The sequence below is a fragment of the Miniopterus schreibersii genome (genome assembly GCF_964146895.1).
Source record: "Miniopterus schreibersii genome assembly, chromosome: 9".
NCBI lineage: Eukaryota > Metazoa > Chordata > Mammalia > Chiroptera > Miniopteridae > Miniopterus > Miniopterus schreibersii.
Genome location: NC_138118.1, coordinates 42,544,736 through 42,565,272, shown reverse-complemented (window position 1 = coordinate 42,565,272; position 20,537 = coordinate 42,544,736). Strand labels below are relative to the sequence as shown.

Below are 20,537 nucleotides of genomic sequence, written 5' to 3'. Positions count from 1 at the left end.
AGATAGTTACTAGACTTATTGTGATGACCACATGGTAAGGAACATAAATGTCAAATCACTATGTTGAATGCCTGAAACTAATATAATATTGTATGTCAACTACAATTAAAAAAAAAAAAGCAGATCCATGAAATGGGTATTGCAGTTTTAGGGGAGAAGAGGATTCCTACTAGGTGCAAAGAAAGGTGGGCACAGCCCTAGGCCCAGGCCACTGGTCCCGCCCTCCCTCAGATCCCACTGAGCCCCTCCACCACTTCCCCTGTCCCTGTGGGCAGCCTACGAGGAGGCCTGGGTTCCTCTGGAAAGGTTCCCTCAAGCCACAAAAGAAGGTCCTGCAGGGCTGTGGCCTCACTGAATCTGGAGCAAAGGAAGAGCTTGGCTCAGGGCCAGCACCCCCACCACCCTACCTACCTCCAGTTTACATTCCTGCACGCTTTTTTTAAACTTGGAGAGGCAGGGCATCCTCTTGGCTTCCTTTTAGTGGGATGTGACTCTTGTCAGACTCTAAGCCAAGAACCCAGGGCTTTGGAAAGACAATGTTCCATATAAAGACCTAAGAAGTAGCTTCTATTCTTATGTCACCCCCAGGGCCTCAGGACCAAGGCTGTGAGAGCAGGCTCCATTCAAGAGGTCTAAGGCTTCCTCTCCCCTAGGACCCTCTGCTATGCCCTTGAACAGGAAAAAATCCCACAGATGAATCCCATCTTTGATTTGGAAACTACCTATTGCAAACAGTTTTGTCAGGATCATGGTATGTATGTGTGTAAGAGGTAGATAGTGACAGGTGAGACAAGTAGGTGATTAGGTAGTTGTGTAGGTAGGTAGCTAGATAAAAATACTTGACAGTCGGCAGATCAGTCTAAAGGCAGGGTCCAGGGGATGAGTCTGGGTGTCCATTATATGGAAGAGTTCTTGATCACAAAGGTGTGGTATAGTCTTTGTTCCTTACATAGTTCCTTTTAATGCTAATCAAACTGGGTTCCTTCCCAAGCTCCACACTGCACACAATTTCCCTTCCAAGTTTCCTGTTGTAAGGTTTCAAGAGGAGGCAGGTTGCAGGGATTTGGGTTTGGTGGTTAGGTGAGAGGATGGGGATACCTGGGTTTGGGTTGATCTCAGCCTTCAGGAGTATCACCCAATATTCCTGTTGCTTCCTATAAATGTAAGGGATTTTCAAAAAAAGAGATAATCTATACAAGCTATCAATTTCACAAATGTTTGCTGAGGCCCTCACTTTGTGCGCGGCAAGCACCATGTCAGGCCTCGGGGAATTCAGTGATGAGCAGAGCAGTCACTGCCCCCAAGCATTCACACAGTCTGGAGGAGGAGGCAGCCTAGTAAACAGCTGTTCTTCCCTGGGAGACGTGTTATGACAACAGCCACTTACCAGCAGTGGGACTTGCATCATCTGTAAATGGGCATGAGAGTAGTGTGGTGGGCAGTTAGACAGACATGAGCAGAGCAAGGATGATGGACCAGGTACAGAAGGTCAACAGGGCAGAAAGCCCCAGGTCCCTAGCAATGGACAATTGTAGGGTGGAACTTCACCCCCAAGGTGGCCTTTCCTCCCCTAGCATATCTCTGGTCATATGGTTTGGACCCCCTGACCTTTGCTCCCTAGAGTTAACATTTAAGCCTCAGTTGTATTTCAGCCCCAGGCCCAAAAAAACAGCAAAACCAAACAAGCTACACCAAGGCTGCTCTCAGGACCGGCTGCATTGAATAATGACCCCCTGTCCTAATGCCAGCCAATCAATCAGTGGAGACCCTGAAAGGATACACCTGGAAAGTTGATGAATATTCTATTAAGATCTTCCCTTGGGACCTCCCCTAAAACCTCCACCCTTAAAACCCTTAGGACAGAGGATTCAGCATGCTCTCCCTCCCAGGGGCACGGGGACACACCTCCAGCCTTTCCCTTTACCCCACTCCCTCCCCCCAGGCGTGTTACCATTAGTCTCCTCACTCCTAAGTTCCAAGGGCCCTTCCTTTACCTCTATAACTTGTTTCCTCAGCCCATTTCTTCTAGGAATTACTTTTCCTACCTCTGTGATTTTACAAATAAATGTTCTCTTATAGCCAGAGTCTTGGCTCTGAATTCTTTCCTAGCCAGAACTCAAGTATGGAAGTTGCTGGACCCAGGGCTGGTCTGACCCCACCAGTTAGAAATCGGGTGCCGTTCCCATTGCCTACAACAGTAGTGCCCCTCTCCTTGGGACATTGTGAGGATTAAATAAATTAATGTATTAAAGTGCTCAGAACAATGTGAGACACATAGCTAGTGCTATAGAAGAGTTTGCTCTTGGTGGTGGTGACTAATGGAGGAAAGTTCCCCTAACCCTGTGATTCCCTAAACCAGAAAGCCCTCCCAGAGGAGGTTACACAAACTGAATAGAAGGAGATTTGGCCAAATGGCTGAAGGGAGGAGGGAATGGGGGAGGAAGAGGAGAGAAAAGAATAAGGGGAAGAGATGGAGCAAGATATACAGGTCTGAGTCAGACAGCTTCCCTACCCAGGAACCCTTCTGTGCCTGGCCCATCATCCTTGCTCTGCTCATGTCTGTCTAACTGCCCACCACACTCCTATCATGCCTATTTACAGATGATGAAAGTACAGCACAGAGAAGTCAAGTGACTTGCCCCTGGTCCCACTGCTGGTAAGTGGCCCTTGTCATAGCACTTCTAGGGCAACACAGAGATCTGGAGAGCACAGCAAGTGATAGAGCAGAAGTCAGTTTAACTCAAGTGCGGAGGTAATTTGGAAGAGGCCAAGAGTTAAGGATAGATCATAAAGGGTCTGTTGTATCATGCTAAGGAATTTGGATGTTTAAAAGTCCATTTATAGAAAAAAACTTTTCCAGAAATTTGGGAAGTACTTATTCAGCTGTATCAACAAAGTTTAGCTGAGCAGGGAAATTTAGAAAAGTGTCCTCAATGGCCAACTTCTGATAATAAGAATGGAGAATGTGTGGAATGTCCTACAGGCACCTGGATCTGGCTATAGATCCCTGGAGCGGTGACTGTCACTGATTTCCTATAGCTTCTGGTCTCTGAACCTGGAGTGGCTCCTCTCTACTCACAGGGCATGATAATAGCCTACCTCCCTAATGGCATTCAAGAGTGTGACAAACTCTCCTGCTGTCCTCTGGGTACCCCTTTGTCCTTACTGTCAGAGCCCTAACATTTTGTTCTGGTGTCCATCCTTCTCTGCCATCCAAGAACTCAAAGGGGGAAATCCTGATTAGCTCAAACCACTCACGTAATTCTTTCTCCCTTCCCAGTAAGTGGCTGAGAGATAGATGGGCACTTGTCCCAGTTCTGGCCAGGGACATGAGGGGACCTAGAGGCTTCCAAGAAAGTTTTCCTTTCTCAGAAAAAGAAACACACAGGGTAAAAAAGAAACACTCTGCCTCTTCTTCCTCTGAATGTTGTGCTGGTATGTGACACCTGGAATTGCATGTCCTCTAGCTTATCCAACACAATAACTTGCATAGAATATAGTTAGATTAGTTTACTTTTCATTAAAAATTGAAGATTTATGACAACTTCCTATGAGATAAGTAGGATGGTTGTTATCCCTTTGGTAGATTAAGAAACTTAAAGAGATGAATTAGCATATATATTAGGCCTAGAGAATGAACAGAAATAAACCCAGGTCTAATGATTGCTGGTGCTTCCAAAATACCAGGATTTTTCTCTTTCATCATACCAGATACAGACCTAAAAGCTTCATAAAGACTGGCATTCATGCCCAGGCAACAAAGCAAGGCATGAAGGTCAACTAAATTGTTGGAGTAGATTAAAATGCCTTTTAGCATTTTTGTTCACAGTGCATAGGCCATCTGAGATTAAACTAAAAAAACATGAAAAGATGGATTCCAGTGCTTTTCAAGCTGATAGATACACATGTCTGAGTCAGACAGCTACCCTACCTAGAAACAATAGCCAATAACACAGCTTCCCAAGATGTGTGCCCCAAAAGGGTTCAGAGCCCTTGGGGATGCGGGCATTATCTCCAGCTTTGAGGAAACTCTTCACTTTACCCCAGTGTCATAGTCAGTTCTGCTGCTATAACAGAAGTGCCACAGACGAAATGGCATATAAACAACAGAAATTTCTTTATCATAGTTCTGAAGACTGGAAGTCTGAGATCAGAGTACAAGCATGCGTCAGGTTCTAGTGAGGGCCCTCCTCTGGGTTGCAGACAGCTATATTTGTACCATCGCATGGCAGAAAGAGGGCAAGGGAGCTATCTGAGGTCCCTTTTATGAAGGCAGGAATCTCATTCATTAGGCTCCACCCTCAAGGCCTGATTATCTCCCAAAGATCCCACCTACTAATATCACTACACTGGGGATTAGGATTTCAATATATGAATGGGCCTGGAGGACAAACAGTTCATTGCACCCAGTGTCCCATGCAAATGTTGTCACTATTTACATGTGCCAAGACATGAAATAAGTTTGGGAAACACATGCCTATCTTTTCATTTTTTTCCCATATCTTCCACTGCTGTCTTTTACAAACCCTCCATTTCAGCAAACAGGTCCATTCACTGTTTCTTGAACTGTTTTGTTTGTTCACATTTTTTGGCTCGAAGACCTCCCCTATGATTGATTCCTCTTTCCTTAAATCCAGGGTCTCTCCCTGTATAATTTAAAAAAATTTTTATTACACTCAAAGTGACCTCCTCTAGTAAATTGTTGTAGTATATAACAAATATTATATACTTAAACCACTTGGCATATACACACTATCATATTGTGCATCTTATTTTTTCTGTGTGTCTTGTCTAACTAGACCACAATCTCTTTGAAGGCCATCACAAAGATCTTTCTCATAGAAAATAATTCATTCTTAATTTGTTTATTGACCATTGACACCTTACTGTGCCTTTATCTTCTAATTTGTTCTACCTTCTTGTTCCTGTGATAGCTGGATGTGATATAAAAGTTCAGACTATTTGATTGTATTCTTTTCCAACTCCAATGTAGTGTATGACTAGACTACTCTATGTAAAACATGGAGATTCACAGAAGAGAAAAAAAGGGAGAAAAGAGAGAAACACATTGATAAAACAGAAGAATGATAAGATCTAGGGGTTTTCTAACCTAAAAATCTGGAGACTAAAGAGGCCCTAACTAGTAAAGCATTCCTCTGCCTGGAGGAAGTATACACATAGAGGAAGGAGACACTGGCCATTATTTCTCCCTTGGAACATTTACTACATGTAGTCAAATTTTAGTAGCTATATTAGGATTTGGGGAAGAGCAGGGTACTTTTATTCTCTAATCACTAATAAAGCCTGAAGTATTTGCAAGTTTAGTCATAGAACAGTCAACTTTGCATAATTCTACTTAGCTGAGTAGTTCCTGCAGAGGCAAGGGGACCCAAGAGCCATAGTCTATCATTTCTGAAATAACGTGTGTGTGTGTGTGTGTGTGTGTGTGTGTGTGTGTGTTGTCATCAGATGAGGATTGGCTCCTGGATGTCACTGAGCCAGGACAGGGAAAGAATCTGTTGAGGGACAGAATCTATTGACTCGTCTGGAGAACAGAGCTGGCCAAACTCATGGTCCCTCTGTGGTCAGTCCTACTAACCACAAATTCCCATCTAGGCCACCTACCCCCATGAACCCTTCCACACACTCTGTATGAAGCACAGCTTGGCAAACTCCTGCTGTGCGACTCCTTGGTCCCTCCTTCAGAACCAACCAAGAGAGCCAGCTTTGAGGCTTCTAAAGCTGCCAGCCTGCTAAGGAAGTATTCCTATGCAGGAATATATTTTGAGGTGCTAAGTATTTGGGACACAGCTTTTGAATTTAATAGTTTGACTGCTGATGTCAACTATTATAGTACAACTTGTGGAAAGCTAAGACCCACGGGGCCTATGTAAAAGGAGATAGATCATTTCAATCATTTATCTTGATGTCAGAGTGATTCAGAGAACTTTTAATTATATACCTCCAAGAAACCTGTGAGGCCAACGCCATCCTACCTGTTGTCCTTGGGGTTCAACTAGTGTCCATGATAACCCAGGTGGGAGGATGAACTCTGGTATAGGAACCCTGGGATGGAGGAAAGGGGGCACTGGTTCAGGATCTGAGTGTGCTTGGGGGTTCTAGAAGAAATTGAGGTCACCTGGAAGATAGAGAATTACTCTAAAAATGATTTAGGATGGTTTTTCTATGGATTCTCTACTCTCATGACAATCAGGAGCCATCTCCCAGTGACTGATGGTGTGACAGTGCTCAGCTCCCTAATTCTACCATGAAACCAAAAACCTCCTATTTTGTCTGCAATCATTGCACACAGTAAGTGTCCACCCCACACACACACACACACACACACACACACACACACACACACACACACACTGTACTTTCTGTTTCAGCCAGTGATATTTTGGACTCTACATGCTCTGAAAAAATAGAGAACTATCTCACCAAGCTAAGGAAGTAAGCTCCCAAACCTCATCTTTAAAAATGTTCAGCTTGATAACTCAGTCCCCTAGATCACTATTTTCTCTTCCCCCACCCTCAGTTACAGTGTTTGAACAAGGGATCATTTGAATTCCCATGAGGGAAAATTAATTGAATGTGCTTTGCAGGACTAATGGATTTAATTTGGCTCTTTAAAATCTTCCTACCAGGCTGTTTCTCTAATGTTGTGACTTTTAAGTCTTTTCTTCTGCTTAGAACTAGCTAGAAAATATTTCATGTATTTATGTCTCATGAATGTGTATTTTTTGTTTGGATCTCTGTAATTTTAATTTGTTTTAGTCTCTCACAATTATTAAAAAATTAGTTCAAAGAGTATAAAATATGGTAAACACTGTTCACTCTCATGCTTCACTCCCTGTGCTATTAACAGGAAATGCATTTCTGACACTTTTAAAATGAGCAATCACACGTATAATCAACTTGGTTAAAACTTCCTTCCTGGTAACTGCAACACTTCCTCTGCATCTGGATACGAAGGGAGACCCAGAAAAGCGGAAGAGTTTAGAGGCACACTGGGTAGGTTCGAATTTATTGTTTTCAAAAACCAAACAAATGATCCTTCAGCAGCATCGCCGCCACTGCTTTATCAGGTATTTTTTGCCCTTTCTATTTTTTGCCCTTTGTTGGGCCTGACTCGGAATAGTTACACTTCCTTCTCAGCTAGAATATTTTTTATCTGGAACTGTTGTCGGTTCTTGAAATGATACTACCACAGAAGGTCTCTGCTTCATTGTCTAGTCCAATCTGTATGTGTAGATATCCATAAAGTTGCAGCAATAGTTTTGCAGGTGCATTGGCCTTTTTTTGTTTTTGTTTGGGAGGAAAAGGGAGGGCACAGGAGCCTGTGTCAGGCAGGCTTCACATTCTTAAAAGTGCATGCCTAGCCATTATTGTACTCATCAGTGTTTCTAATGTCTTCTCTAAAAGGCGAATGCTTCATAACCTCGACCATGAAGGAAAGCAGTGAGTATTAGTCTGACTGTTTTCTTCTGCATCTTGTATTTTGTAAGATTGTTTGGGATCTGAACTGAGACAGAAGTTATTGCTGTGTACTTGTACGTTGCCTAAATTCAGACCTATTTTATTTCAAGTGTCAGTATGAATATATCTTACAGTTTTCTTCTTTGTTATTCTATATTGTAGCAACATTACAAACCAAATAGTATTTTAAGCTGCAAGGGACAGTGCTTTGGGACAGTTAGATTCATGTATTTACTAATTAGAACTTCCTAATTTTTTATGAGAGGGAATATTGACTCTAAAAGTAACTTTAAAAAAATAAATAAAAATAATTAAAAAATAAAAGTAACTTTAAGCCAAGATTTGAACAGAAGTTTCGCTCTAATGAAACTCGTCTTTCTTATCTTTTAATCAAACTCTTCTTTTTGGTGTGTGTCAAGTGCTCCACTATTTCTTAAGGAAATAAGTAATTGTGAGTCTCATTACCAGTAATTTAAGTGAGTAAATGATATTTTCTGAAACATTAATTTTTGTGTCAATAGTTGTTTCTTATTTAAAATATTTTACAACACAACGATATTAAATATTAAAATAAAATAGCTTAGTTATATTTCAATTTTCATATTTTTAGCATTTTGATCATTATTTGCAGTTTCTTACTGCAGTATGTCAAATTTATACTTAAATGCTTTGTGAAGGGTAGGTACTCATTAAACACAGTGTGTCCCCAAAAAGTATACACACACTTTGAATAATTATAAAGGCAGTGTTTATTAAACTACATTTCAGTTTCAAAATTGAGCTATCAATTGTTAAGTGTGTATACATTTATTGGGACACCCTGTATTTATAGAAAAAGTGGATAAACTGATGAAAAGAAACTTGTAAATTTTCATTACAGAGATGAAAATATTAGAACAAAAAAGAAGTTAAATAATGAATTGGGATTCAAACAGCAGGTTACTGGAGCCCAGAAACCCTTCCTTCCATCCTATGGCTTCTCCACGGTCTAGTGCAGAGGAAGATGGAATAAACTGGAACAAAGTTAAAATTACCTGAATGTTCCCATTAAGAGAGTTCAGCTTTGAGTGACTCCCCTCAGACAGTGCCCTAACATAGCAACGAACCAGAACTGCATGATTCAAAATGTTTAATGACTGCACATATTCTTGGCTGAAACTACCGATTCTGATAGTTTTGAGTTTTGTTAATAAAATGATTACCTTTCTTAACTAGAAAGGGGGGGGGGGTGAAAAGAAAGACAGGAAGTTGACTGGGGAGTGGATTCCTGAGCCAGTCGGTGTGAACAGAGAACGTAAAGCGAGGCTAGGCAAGGTGTCCGGGTCCCGAGCGAGACTGACGAAGAGGAAGTCAGTCGGAGGCCTGTCTTCCAAGGCGGGCGTCGCAGCGTTTCACAGTGCACCTTGCAAACCGGGGCTCGGTCCTTTAACTGGCTTGCTGTACTCGCCCGTGCGTTTCAGCACGCTTAAGGACAGCTGCCCCGGGCATTCCGTGTGAGACACCGTGCCAGACGAGCGCTTTACGTGTCCCCTCTACTAAACTAAACTTCCACACATAATGGTAGTAGCGAGAATGATTCTGAGCCCTCGCAGACCCATCGTCCGTGGCGACCCGTGTACATACTACCCTGCTTAGTTCTCGGCTCCGCTCCGCCTGACAGACGGGAACGGGCTCGGAGGCCATTCCTCCAGTTCCCGTCAGCAGACACGCGGGGCGGGCCGGGCGGGCCCCGCCTCAGCCCCCGCATCCTCGTGCCCACCTCACTGTCGCTCTTCACCCCTTCTCCTGCCTCACAGCAAAACGCAGCCGTCAGGGGCGTCGGCGTGACAGAGCCCCCCGCTTCTCCGCCGCAGGTCGCGCGGGGCATGGAGCTGGGCAGCCGTGACCAGCCCGTGGTTCTGAGGGAGGACAACCGCCGCCGGCGCCGCAGGATGAAGCCGCGCGGCTCGGCCGCCAGCCTGCCCTCCATGGAGCTCATCGCCGTCGAGTTCGTGCTGCCCACCAGCCAGCGCAGCAGCAAGACGCCGGAGACCGTGCTGCTGCACGTGGCCGGCCACGGGAACGTGGAGCAGATGAAGGCGCAGGTGTGGCTCCGCGCGCTGGAGACGAGCGCGGCGGCCGACTTCTACCAGCGGCTCAGCCCGGACCAGTTCCTGCTGCTCTACCAGAAGAAGGGGCAGTGGTACGAGATCTACGACAAGTACCAGGTGGTGCAGACGCTGGACTGCCTGCGCTACTGGAAGGTGCTGCACAAGAGCCCGGGGCAGATCCACGTGGTGCAGCGGCGCCCGCCCCTGGAGGACACGCTGGCCTTCCAGCGGCAGCTCACGGCGCTCATGGGCTACGACGTCACCGACGTCAGCAACGTGCACGACGACGAGCTGGAGTTCACGCGCCGCCGCCTGCTGACCCCGCGCATGGCGGAGGTGGCCGGCCGCGACCCCAAGCTCTACGCCATGCACCCCTGGGTGACGTCCAAGCCGCTCCCCGAGTACCTGCTGAAGAAGATTACCAACAACTGCATCTTCATCGTCATTCACCGCAGCACCACCAGCCAGACCGTCAAGGTCTTGGCCGATGACACCCCAGCCACCATCCTCCAGAGCTTCTTCACCAAGATGGCGAAGAAGAAGTCCCTCATGGACATCCCCGAAAGCCAAAACGAACGGGACTTCGTGCTGCGCGTGTGTGGCCGCGATGAGTACCTGGTGGGTGAGACGCCCATCAAGAACTTCCAGTGGGTGAGGCACTGCCTCAAGAACGGCGAGGAGATCCACCTGGTGCTGGACACGCCTCCGGACCCGGCCCAGGACGAGGTGAGGAGAGAAGAGTGGCCGCTGGTGGATGACTGCACAGGGGTCACCGGCTACCATGAGCAACTGACCATCCACGGGAAGGACCACGAGAGCGTGTTCACCGTGTCCTTGTGGGACTGTGACCGGAAGTTCAGGGTCAAAATCAGAGGCATTGATATCCCCGTCCTGCCCCGAAACGCTGACCTCACGGTGTTCGTGGAGGCAAACATCCAGCACGGGCAGCAGGTCCTTTGCCAAAGGAGAACCAGCCCCAAACCCTTCACGGAGGAGGTGCTCTGGAACGTGTGGCTCGAGTTCAGTATCAAAATCAAAGACTTACCCAAAGGGGCTCTACTGAACCTCCAGATCTACTGCGGCAAAGCCCCCGCGCTGTCTGGTAAGGCCTCTGCAGAGACTCCCAGTTCTGAATCCAGAGGCAAAGCTCAGCTTCTCTATTATGTGAACTTGCTGCTCATAGACCACCGGTTCCTCCTGCGCCACGGGGAATACGTGCTCCACATGTGGCAAATATCTGGGAAGGGAGAAGACCAAGAGAGCTTCAATGCTGACAAGCTCACATCAGCAACCAACCCAGACAAGGAGAATTCAATGTCCATCTGCATTCTTCTGGACAATTACTGTCACCCCATAGCCTTGCCTAAGCATCGGCCCATTCCTGACCCCGAAGGGGACCGGGTTCGAGCGGAAATGCCCAACCAGCTTCGGAAGCAACTGGAGGCGATCATAGCCACTGATCCACTTAACCCTCTCACAGCCGAAGACAAAGAATTGCTCTGGCATTTCAGATATGAAAGCCTTAAGCATCCAAAAGCATATCCTAAGCTATTTAGCTCAGTGAAATGGGGACAGCAAGAAATTGTGGCCAAAACATACCAATTGCTAGCCAGAAGGGAGGTCTGGGATCAAAGTGCTTTGGATGTTGGGCTGACAATGCAACTCTTGGACTGCAACTTTTCAGATGAAAATGTAAGAGCCATTGCAGTTCAGAAACTGGAGGGCCTGGAGGATGATGATGTTCTGCATTACCTGCTACAGCTGGTCCAGGTAGGGGATGCCAGTGTTATTTACAGAGCACTCTTCTCAAGGAATTTATTTGCATTTTCACAGGTGCCCCAGTCAATTGTCATCAGATGCCCTTTGTCCAGAGCATCATGATCTGTCAAAGCAGATCTGAAGAAACCACCTCAAAAAGTACCAAACTGTTCCATTTATTTTGTTGTTGTCTTTGAGGGTTTTCTGACAAGCATTTTGAAAATGTTAACATTTCCACATTTTAGGAGGACTGGCCCTGTGGGAATACTTTGTTCTTATTTATTGTATTAATGATAGATCCAATTTATGGAATGCTCCCTTCTGCCAAGGCTCCAAGTTATATACATGCTTTTTGTGTATTATCACATTTAACTCTCTCAGTAACTATGATGGAAGTCAAATTAATATTTTAATTATAAGGAAACTGAGGCAAAGAGAGGCTAACTCATATACCCAAGGTGACATACTTTCCCTGGGGTCAAGAGAGGCTACGTTTTCTTAGGAAGTTAAAGAACGGAGGAACAGTTCTCCTGCTCACTGTAGCCAGTCTCAGATTAGATGGTGCTGCTTGACAAGGATGAGGAAGTAAAGAAATTGGAATAGAAATTCTGTTTTAGAGTGCAGAAGTGTCCATTAATGCAACAACATGTACATAGAGTTTCCACTGTTCTAGACGCTGGATAATAGAGCAGTGATGAAAACAGAGCCCCTCTCTCCCCTGCTGTAGCTTGCAGTACATAGAGAAGACTGACATTAAATGATACATATACAAGCAGATATTTAATAACAAATTATGGTGAATGCTTTGAGGGGAAAACTACAGAGTAGTATGAGACAATAGTTAGGGGGTCCTGGGAACACTTACTTTAGATTGAAGAAGCCAGGACAGTTCTGAATAGGTGATGCCTGACCTGAGATCATTAAGATTGTCCAGGCTAAGTGCTGGACACTAAATTGTCTAATTATTATTTGTATTGACAGGAAGGCCCTGGGGTTTTCTGATGAACGTTTTGGATACTTTCCACTTTAACTCTGAATCTTTATCTTCCATTAGGCAGATACTTGAAACATTATATTTGGCCTTTGCCTTCTTCTATCAGATATATCCAATATTTTTCTCTGCCTATGAGTGCAGATACTAGCATAACGCTAATGAACACTTTAGAATAATCCAAGTATCTTCAGCCTTCTAGCTCTCCATAACAAATAGAACATAAAACAAGTTTGCATGAGATGTGTTCCAAGTCCCAAGGCAACCATGAATTATTTTACAGTGTCATTTTCACAAGTAAACTTTGCAGAATTGGAAAATAAATGGTTTTCTTGGAAGTATTTAAATGAAAAAGGTCAATAAGTAATACTAACATTGAATTCGTGGTCATAAATTTGAAGAAGAGTAGTCATTTGTAAAATTATTTGAGACATTTTAAGATATGGCCAAATGACTCATTTTGATTAAAACAGGTTGAAAAGACTCACATTAGGGTTAGAAAATTAAAACATTTCTGAAGTAAGTACTGGTAGTGAAATAACTACATTCTCAGCTGGAGCTACAATGGCATATATTTGACCACACCCATGGAAAGCATCTTTGAAAGTATGGAGATAATTGAAATATTATCAAGTCAGTATTGATCACTTCCAAGCTGGAAAACCAGAGAAAGAAGTCGAAATCATACCAAAAGCCCCAGACCCTAAAACATAAAGTAGAATGGGAATGTCTTCTGTTCCATCTGAAAAAAGGACAGACTGTGTCTATTTATTAAAAAAAAACTCTGAGATATTTAATTTTAAGCCTCCTCTTATCGTGTTTATGCATGATATCTACCCTTTGGCTTTATATATGCATCTATAATAATCAAACAATATTTGTTAGTCTGGCTGCTTTTAAAATTATGGACTATCACAGATTTATAGAAAAGTACAGAGAATGATATAACAGATATCATGCACCCACCAGGATTTAATTATTTTTCACATTTTATTGGTTCTTTTTCTTGAGTCATAGAGCTATCATCTAAGTCAGTATCTCTGTATTAACCAAGTGATATGAAAACTACTAAACACTACAAAACCTGAGGAAGCATATAAAATAAGAGATTTTTCAGACAAAAAGCTCTGTATACACCACAGCTGGCAAGGAGTAGTAATCATTCCGTATGGATTGATCCAGGCCTGCTGTTTACTTGCAGTAAGAAAGTGTGAGGCAGCTCAGATTTGCCAGTGAGATGCCAGACACACGTCTTGAGCAGAAGAGCAGCAATAAGATTTTTAGGTTCTTCACATCTGACAAATATTTTTCCCCTTACATGTACTACATCTCCACTGTCTGTTTTCTTTCCAACAACCTCACTTACCTTACACTTTCACAGATTTGTTATAGCCATCTCCACCTTTCCCTTCTATCCTTCCAATCAATCAAGTAAGCCCTTAATGGGAGCAAAAGCCCTCCCCTCTTCGCCTTTGACGTTATCAAAAGCACATGACTGTGAGTCAAGAGTTCTGGCTTCTACTCCTGGTCCTTAAGCAAGTGGTTCACTCTGGCCCAAAGTGTCCTTGAAAAGAAAGGACTGAACTTAAGTAACTGGTAAGGTTCTCATCACCCTAGCCATAAAAGGCCACCAAGGCAGAACACCAGTTTTCTCCATTTCCTTTTCCCTGATTAACCAACATAGAATGCAGCCCTACAAATGCCGATGTGTTCTTCCTTTAGGCTGTGAAATTTGAACCTTACCATGACAGTGCCCTTGCCAGATTTCTACTGAAGCGTGGTCTAAGAGTAAGTACTTCTTTAATAGTAGTGTGACATTTTAAAAGTTATGGGAATTGACTGATAGATCTAGAGCATTAGTCACAATCATTTCAACCATTTTGTTCCCACTCTCAGAACAAAAGAATTGGTCACTTCTTGTTTTGGTTCTTGAGAAGTGAGATAGCCCAGTCCAGGCACTATCAGCAGAGGTTCGCTGTGATCCTGGAAGCCTACCTGAGGGGCTGTGGCACTGCCATGCTGCACGACTTTACCCAGCAAGTCCAAGTAATTGAGATGTTACAGAAAGTTACCATTGATATTAAATCTCTTTCTGCTGAAAAGTATGACGTCAGTTCCCAAGGTATGGTAGCAGTATTTTCTTGGTTCTCTTTCCAAATGCCTTCATCTCCAAATGCCATCATCCCTATGATTCTTCTTCCTTCTGGAAGACAATTTGAACCTTCTAAAGGCAGCAAAGAACAAATGTTTTTAATCTTCTGTCTTCATGGAACAAGCAAATTTAAAATTCTCCCTTTACAAGTTAATATATTTTTAAAACTATATATATTTTTAATGATGGGTTTATGATAGATATTAAACTCTGAACATTTTTAAAGCATTATGCAGATGTAACATCTATTTTTAAGAACAATTGTGCACATATACACAAAGATTAATTCTTTTCAAATATTTACTTTTTTCTCCCTATCTTTCAATGTATGCATATAATTTTCAGATTTTCAGTCTTTTAAAGTAATGAGTTATTGGGAAGCTATTTAAAATTTTTGGCATAAATATGTATACATATATATACCTCATAGGTATATATTATATATATATCTGAGTACTTCAAATAAAAAAATGTATATCACCTCTTCCATAAAGGCATTTCCCATATTTTCTTCTTATCCCTAAGAAATCCTGTCCCTGCCCTAGGAAAATTAATCACTTTCTCTGTATTCTCATAGTTTTTGGTTGATATTGCATTAAATTATAGTCATCTATTCATCTTCCTGGTCTGCTAAACTATATGAGCTTTGAAGCTAGGAAATATCTCTTATTCTTTGTATACCCACACCCAGCGGTATGGCTCATAATGGACACTCACTAATATAGTCAGCCAGTATTTTAAACTTCTGAATATTTAGAATTTCCACTTTTTCCCTTTGATTCCTTTCTAATACACCAATAATTCTCTGTCCTAAAAATAATAGTGGTAATGATGATCTTACTTTTATTTTTCTTGTAAGTAAGAAAGGGGAATATTTGTACTGGCCTCCAGTCTGTTATACAGGGAGTAATTTTTAATTTATGTATTTTGCCTTTACAGTTTTGAAGCTGTTACATCATCTCCACAGAGCCTAAGTTATTCTTTTGAAAAGATTTTACAGAACCTTAACTGAATTCTATTTAATATGGTCTTCGAGTATCTGTTCCCCAAATCAGATGGCAGTTTAAAGTTTCACATGTTAGAAAGAAAACTACAGTATCAATTCCTTAGCATTATCTTTAAAACAGCCTTCTCTACCTGGTTGTCTTGATATCCCATATCTATTCCCCTGTTTCTATCCCCTGTTGTAGTATGTATACATGGTGGTTTTACTTCCAGAAAGCCTGACTTACCTTGCCCCCTCAAATGGATAGTTTCTCAAAGACAGATACCCTTTTCTCGTATCCACACCAGACCAAATGGCCTCAAGAAATGTTACACATCATATTGGTAATTTCTTGAACTCATATAACTCTTGTGTGCTTTTGACAATTACAGTTATTTCACAACTTAAGCAAAAGCTTGAAAACCTACAGAATTCGAATCTCCCCAAGAGCTTTAGAGTTCCATATGATCCTGGACTAAAAGCAGGAGCACTGGTGGTAGGTATCACCTTGATGTCTCCACGTGGCCTTTATGTCTTGAAAATGTCTGTCAAGTCCTTCTGTAAACACTAGATACTAAAAGCCTCAACACCAGGCAATCTCCCACCCATTTTGTTTTAAATCAGCTTTCATGAGGAATCATTTACATGCCACAAAAATTTGTCCACTTAAGTGTGCATTTCATCCATCACCACAATAAGATACAGAACGTTTCTATAGAAACGATATAGAAGAAGTTCTTTCATATCCCTTGTTTAGTTAGTCCTTTCCTCCTTCCATGCCCATCCCAGACAACAGATCTGCTTTCTATTATGTAATTTTGCCTTTTCTAGAATTTCATGAAGTGGAATCATACGGTATGTAGTTTTTGTATCTGGATTCTTTTACTTAGCATAATGCTTTTAAGATACATCCGTGCTGATATGTGTATCACTAGACTGTTCCTTTTTATAACTGAGTAGTATTTCCTTGTATAGCTATGTTACAATTTGTTTTCCATTCATTTCTTGATTAAATATTTAACAGTGGGCTAGTTGGGTCAGATGGTACATGTGTATGTAATTTTATAAGATACTGCCAAACTTCTTTTTAAGTGACTATGCCATTCATTTTATATTCCCACCAGCAATATATGTGAGTTCCAACTGTTCCACATCCTATCCAACACTTGTTATCATCAGTCTTTTGAAAAGACTGATGATAGCCATTGAAATGGTGAGAAGTGGTATCTCATTTTCGTTTTTATTTGCATTTCCCTAATGTTAAACATCTCGTGTGCCTATTTTTCATCTTCTCTTGAGAAGTTTCTGTTTACATCTTTAGTTCATTTTTAATGTGTTTTGCCTTCCTACACATTGGTAGGAATAATAACATATTAATATAGTTTCAGATTGGGTTTGCTTTTTTTTTTTAAAGATCACATCACATTTTTTATGCATATTGAATTCACTCCTAAGATTTTTTTATTTTGAAGTGAGTGGCTGCTAAGCCACATTTCCCACAAAATTCCTTGAGTTTACTTAGATGTATGGGAGTTTTTTTAGAGGGAGGAGGTGCTGTACCTGAGTGCTAGATTTCTGTTTACTGCAGTTAAATTTTATCTTATTATATTTGGCCTACTGCTTCTGATTCTGCAATAATAGTTTTTATTTACTTATTTATTTATCTATTTATTTTTAAATATATCTTTATTGATTTCATAGAGAGGAAGGAAGAGGAGGAGAGAGAGTTGAAACATCAATGATGAGAGAGTCGTCATTGATTCCTCCTGCTCACCCCTGACTGGGGATTGAGCCTGCAACCCAGGCATGTGCCCTGACCAGGAATCGAACCATGATCTTCTGGATCCTAGGTCAATGCTCAACCACTGAGCCACACCCAGCCAGGCTGCAGTAATAGTTTTTAGATATTGTGGTAGCAGTAGAATTCTTTTTTTCAAGTTAAATCTTAGTGGAAGGCCAAATATATAAACAAAGTTGCTCTGTACCAGAATCCTATGGGATGTGCAGAAAATGAGATCTTAGGCATCTTCACAGACTCTTAGGGTTCCTTGGAACATACTTTGAGAACCATTGGTTTAAGTGTTGTGAATTGCCCTTACTAGTATTTTCAGGTTTGGTGAGAGCACTTTCTGTATTTTTACCCAAATCATTGAAAATCATTTTCCAACTAGGAGTTTGTCCTGGTTATTTTTAGTAATACTTTGCAAGAAGATGTGTGTCTCCACAATGTGTATTAATTATGTATAAAAACATCTGACTGTTTCTTTCCAGGTTGAAAAATGTAAAGTGATGGCCTCCAAGAAAAAACCCCTGTGGCTTGAGTTTAAATGTGCCGACCCTACAGCTCTATCGAATGAAACAATTGGAATTATTTTTAAACATGGTGATGATCTGCGCCAAGACATGCTTATTTTACAGGTGTGCTACTATGAAGGAATTTTTTCATTATCTGAAAAAATAATTATGGGATATTAGATCTTAAAAAAATGCCTTCTATTCCCATTCTTCTGTCTTGTATGATGAACAGTGATCAAAGATTATATAATAGAGAGTTTTCACTGGGAGAGTATGGCTGTGGACCATTAGGTATGCAATCTAGTGAACATCATGGTTCTGTCCATTTCCATTCAGGAGAGGATGCAAATCCAGCAGTCCTATATAGCCAGATATACTTCTCTCACCTAACCTCTGTTTTATGTATCCCATTTCTAGTATGGTAACGTAGAGCATAGACGTATGTACCCCAAGCATTCACTTTCATTCATATTCATAGACATAGCTACACACCCACAGGTGCTCTTCTTAAATACATAACCTTTGATATATATCCACATAATACAAACCCAAGAGAATGATTTGATAGGAAGGAGAGAAAAGATGAACAGGTAGGTGATTGAAGAAGTCATACAGTTAAATAACAAGAGTGAATGGATTACTACAGCAGGTGAATGGTGAAGGTATCAATGTTAAATCATTTTCCTATTTTCTAACATCTCTAGATAAACTTTAGCTTCACAAATCCATAAAGTGATACTCTCTATATTCTAGTTGTTCAACATTGTAGAGATAACATAATTTCTAATATTTAATATGATTTTATTAACATAGACAAACCACAGTGCTGTAAATGTAGACTATTTAAAAACAAGGTCATGCCCGGCCGGGCGTGGCTCAGTGGTTGAGTGTCGACCTGGGATCCAGGCGATCAGGGTTCGATTCCTGGTCAGGGCATATGCTCGGGGTTGCGGGCTCTATCAATGACTCTCTCATCATTGATGCTTCTCTCTCTCTCTCTCCCTCTCCTTTCCTCTCTCTGAAATCAATAAAGATATATTCTTAAAAATTACAATAATAAAATAAAAATAAAAGCAAGGTCATGTTTTCAGTTCCCTCTATGTTTCTGTTTTTGCTTATTTCTAATATAATCTGGAAACAATAATACCCTTTGCTCTCTTTTCAAGCATGTATTTTCCTGGAAATAATTTTTTATAAAAAAAAGTCCTTCAAACTTTTGAAAGTTCATTTAATTTCCAATAACTCTGTAAACTCTTTTGAATTATTTGAAGATATAATTGGAAAACACAAAACATCATTCATTTCCCTTTCATTTTGAGGGAAAGTTTGCACTTGACCTTTATGTACTTTGTTTTGTTGTTAAGGCACTTTGCTTGTCAGATAAAGACAAGTTCTTTAAGCTCTCTAAGCCTTAGTCCCTTCACCTGCAGAATGTGATAATTATAGCCACACCATAGGGTAAATGCAAAGGATCAACATAAAACAGCACTCAGTAAATGTTGGTTAGCTATCATTATGATCGTTGCTATTGTTGTCTTGGTTGCAGCCCCCGAGTGACTTATGGATAAAAATTTGTAAGGATGATAGAGTGGAACTTTTTTTATTGTGGTAAAGTATACATAACTAGAGTGGAATAGATGAATCATGGCTAAAACCTATCTCAAAATAAATTCATTTATCTTCTTCCCCAAGGTCAGTCTCAGGGACCAAAATTGACAGGTTTCCAAGGATTTGAAACTTTAGAGTATCAAGTTGATAAATAAAAGTATAGTTGTTAGTTATATATTTATGTTTTCTTATATATTTTGTTACCATATTAGATTTTTTTCAGAAGAAGAAATATATGCATTTATAATGGAAACATTTTGTGTTTTAATGCCCAGATTCTACGAATCATGGAGTCCATTTGGGAAACTGAATCTTTGGATCTATGCCTCCTGCCATACGGTTGCATTTCAACTGGTGACAAAATAGGTATGTGGTTACCTCAGAAGATAGATATACCACTCAGTTAGTTTTACAGGATCATTATTCCCTCAGTGTAGGCATTGACTAACTGACAAATTACAATCATAATCTGTATAAAAAGGAGGAAAATGTTCCAAGGCTGGTGAATGTGACTCCCAATTTAATATGAATATGTTGAAGACAAGTGAATGCATGATTCAAATCCTTGTTACTATACATGGAAATCACTCTAGTAACAACTTGTTCCCTCCTCTTTACTTTTCCATCTCTAAACTTTAACTCTTTCATTGCACATTAAACTTCTCCCTCACAAATAACATTTTATTTTATTTTATTATTTTTTGTTAATCCTCACCTGAGGAGATTTTTTCCATTGCTTTTCAAGAGCCTGGAAGGGTGAGAAAGACAGAGAGAAACATCGATTACCTTTCAAAACCAACCCTCATGCCCAGCTGGGCATGGCTCAGCAGTTCAGCATCGACCTAGGATCCAGGAGATGGCAGTTCGATTGCCAGTCAGGGCACATGCCTGGGTTTCAGGCTCGATCCCCAGCAGGGGATGTGCACGAGGCAGCCAATGAGACTCTCTCATCATTGATGTTTCTATTTCTCTCTCCCTCTCCCTTACTCTCTCTGAAATCAATAGAAGATATTTTTTTAAAAACAAAAACAAAAAACTTTCCTCTTTTCATTCAGAGATATTGAAAGCATGTCCCACACAACTTCCATATTCTCCTCTTTTGTTTCTCTTACTCCTAAGACAACCAACAGCATGAACCTGAAAAATAGCTTTCTGCCCTCCACTCAACAAAGGCAT

General features: G+C 41.3%; 1 protein-coding gene across 3 annotated transcripts in view; it reads left to right on the top strand.

The window, feature by feature from the left end:
• Window positions 1-7,020: 7,020 nt before the first annotated feature.
• PIK3CG (phosphatidylinositol-4,5-bisphosphate 3-kinase catalytic subunit gamma) overlaps window positions 7,021-20,537 on the top strand; it is a 33,232-nt gene continuing 19,715 nt past the window's right edge. The window contains exons 1-8 of one of the 3 annotated variants that reach the window (XM_081146942.1): window positions 7,063-7,091; window positions 7,429-7,464; window positions 9,279-11,342; window positions 14,044-14,109; window positions 14,218-14,443; window positions 15,851-15,954; window positions 17,730-17,876; window positions 19,637-19,727. In XM_081146942.1, the coding sequence (XP_081003068.1) occupies window positions 9,348-11,342; window positions 14,044-14,109; window positions 14,218-14,443; window positions 15,851-15,954; window positions 17,730-17,876; window positions 19,637-19,727 (2,629 nt within the window). In that variant the 5' untranslated portion in view covers window positions 7,063-7,091; window positions 7,429-7,464; window positions 9,279-9,347. Of the gene's footprint in view, window positions 7,092-7,427; window positions 7,465-9,278; window positions 11,343-14,043; window positions 14,110-14,217; window positions 14,444-15,850; window positions 15,955-17,729; window positions 17,877-19,636; window positions 19,728-20,537 lie in introns of those variants that run through there. The other 2 variants (XM_081146943.1, XM_081146944.1) reach the window with 2 other exon arrangements.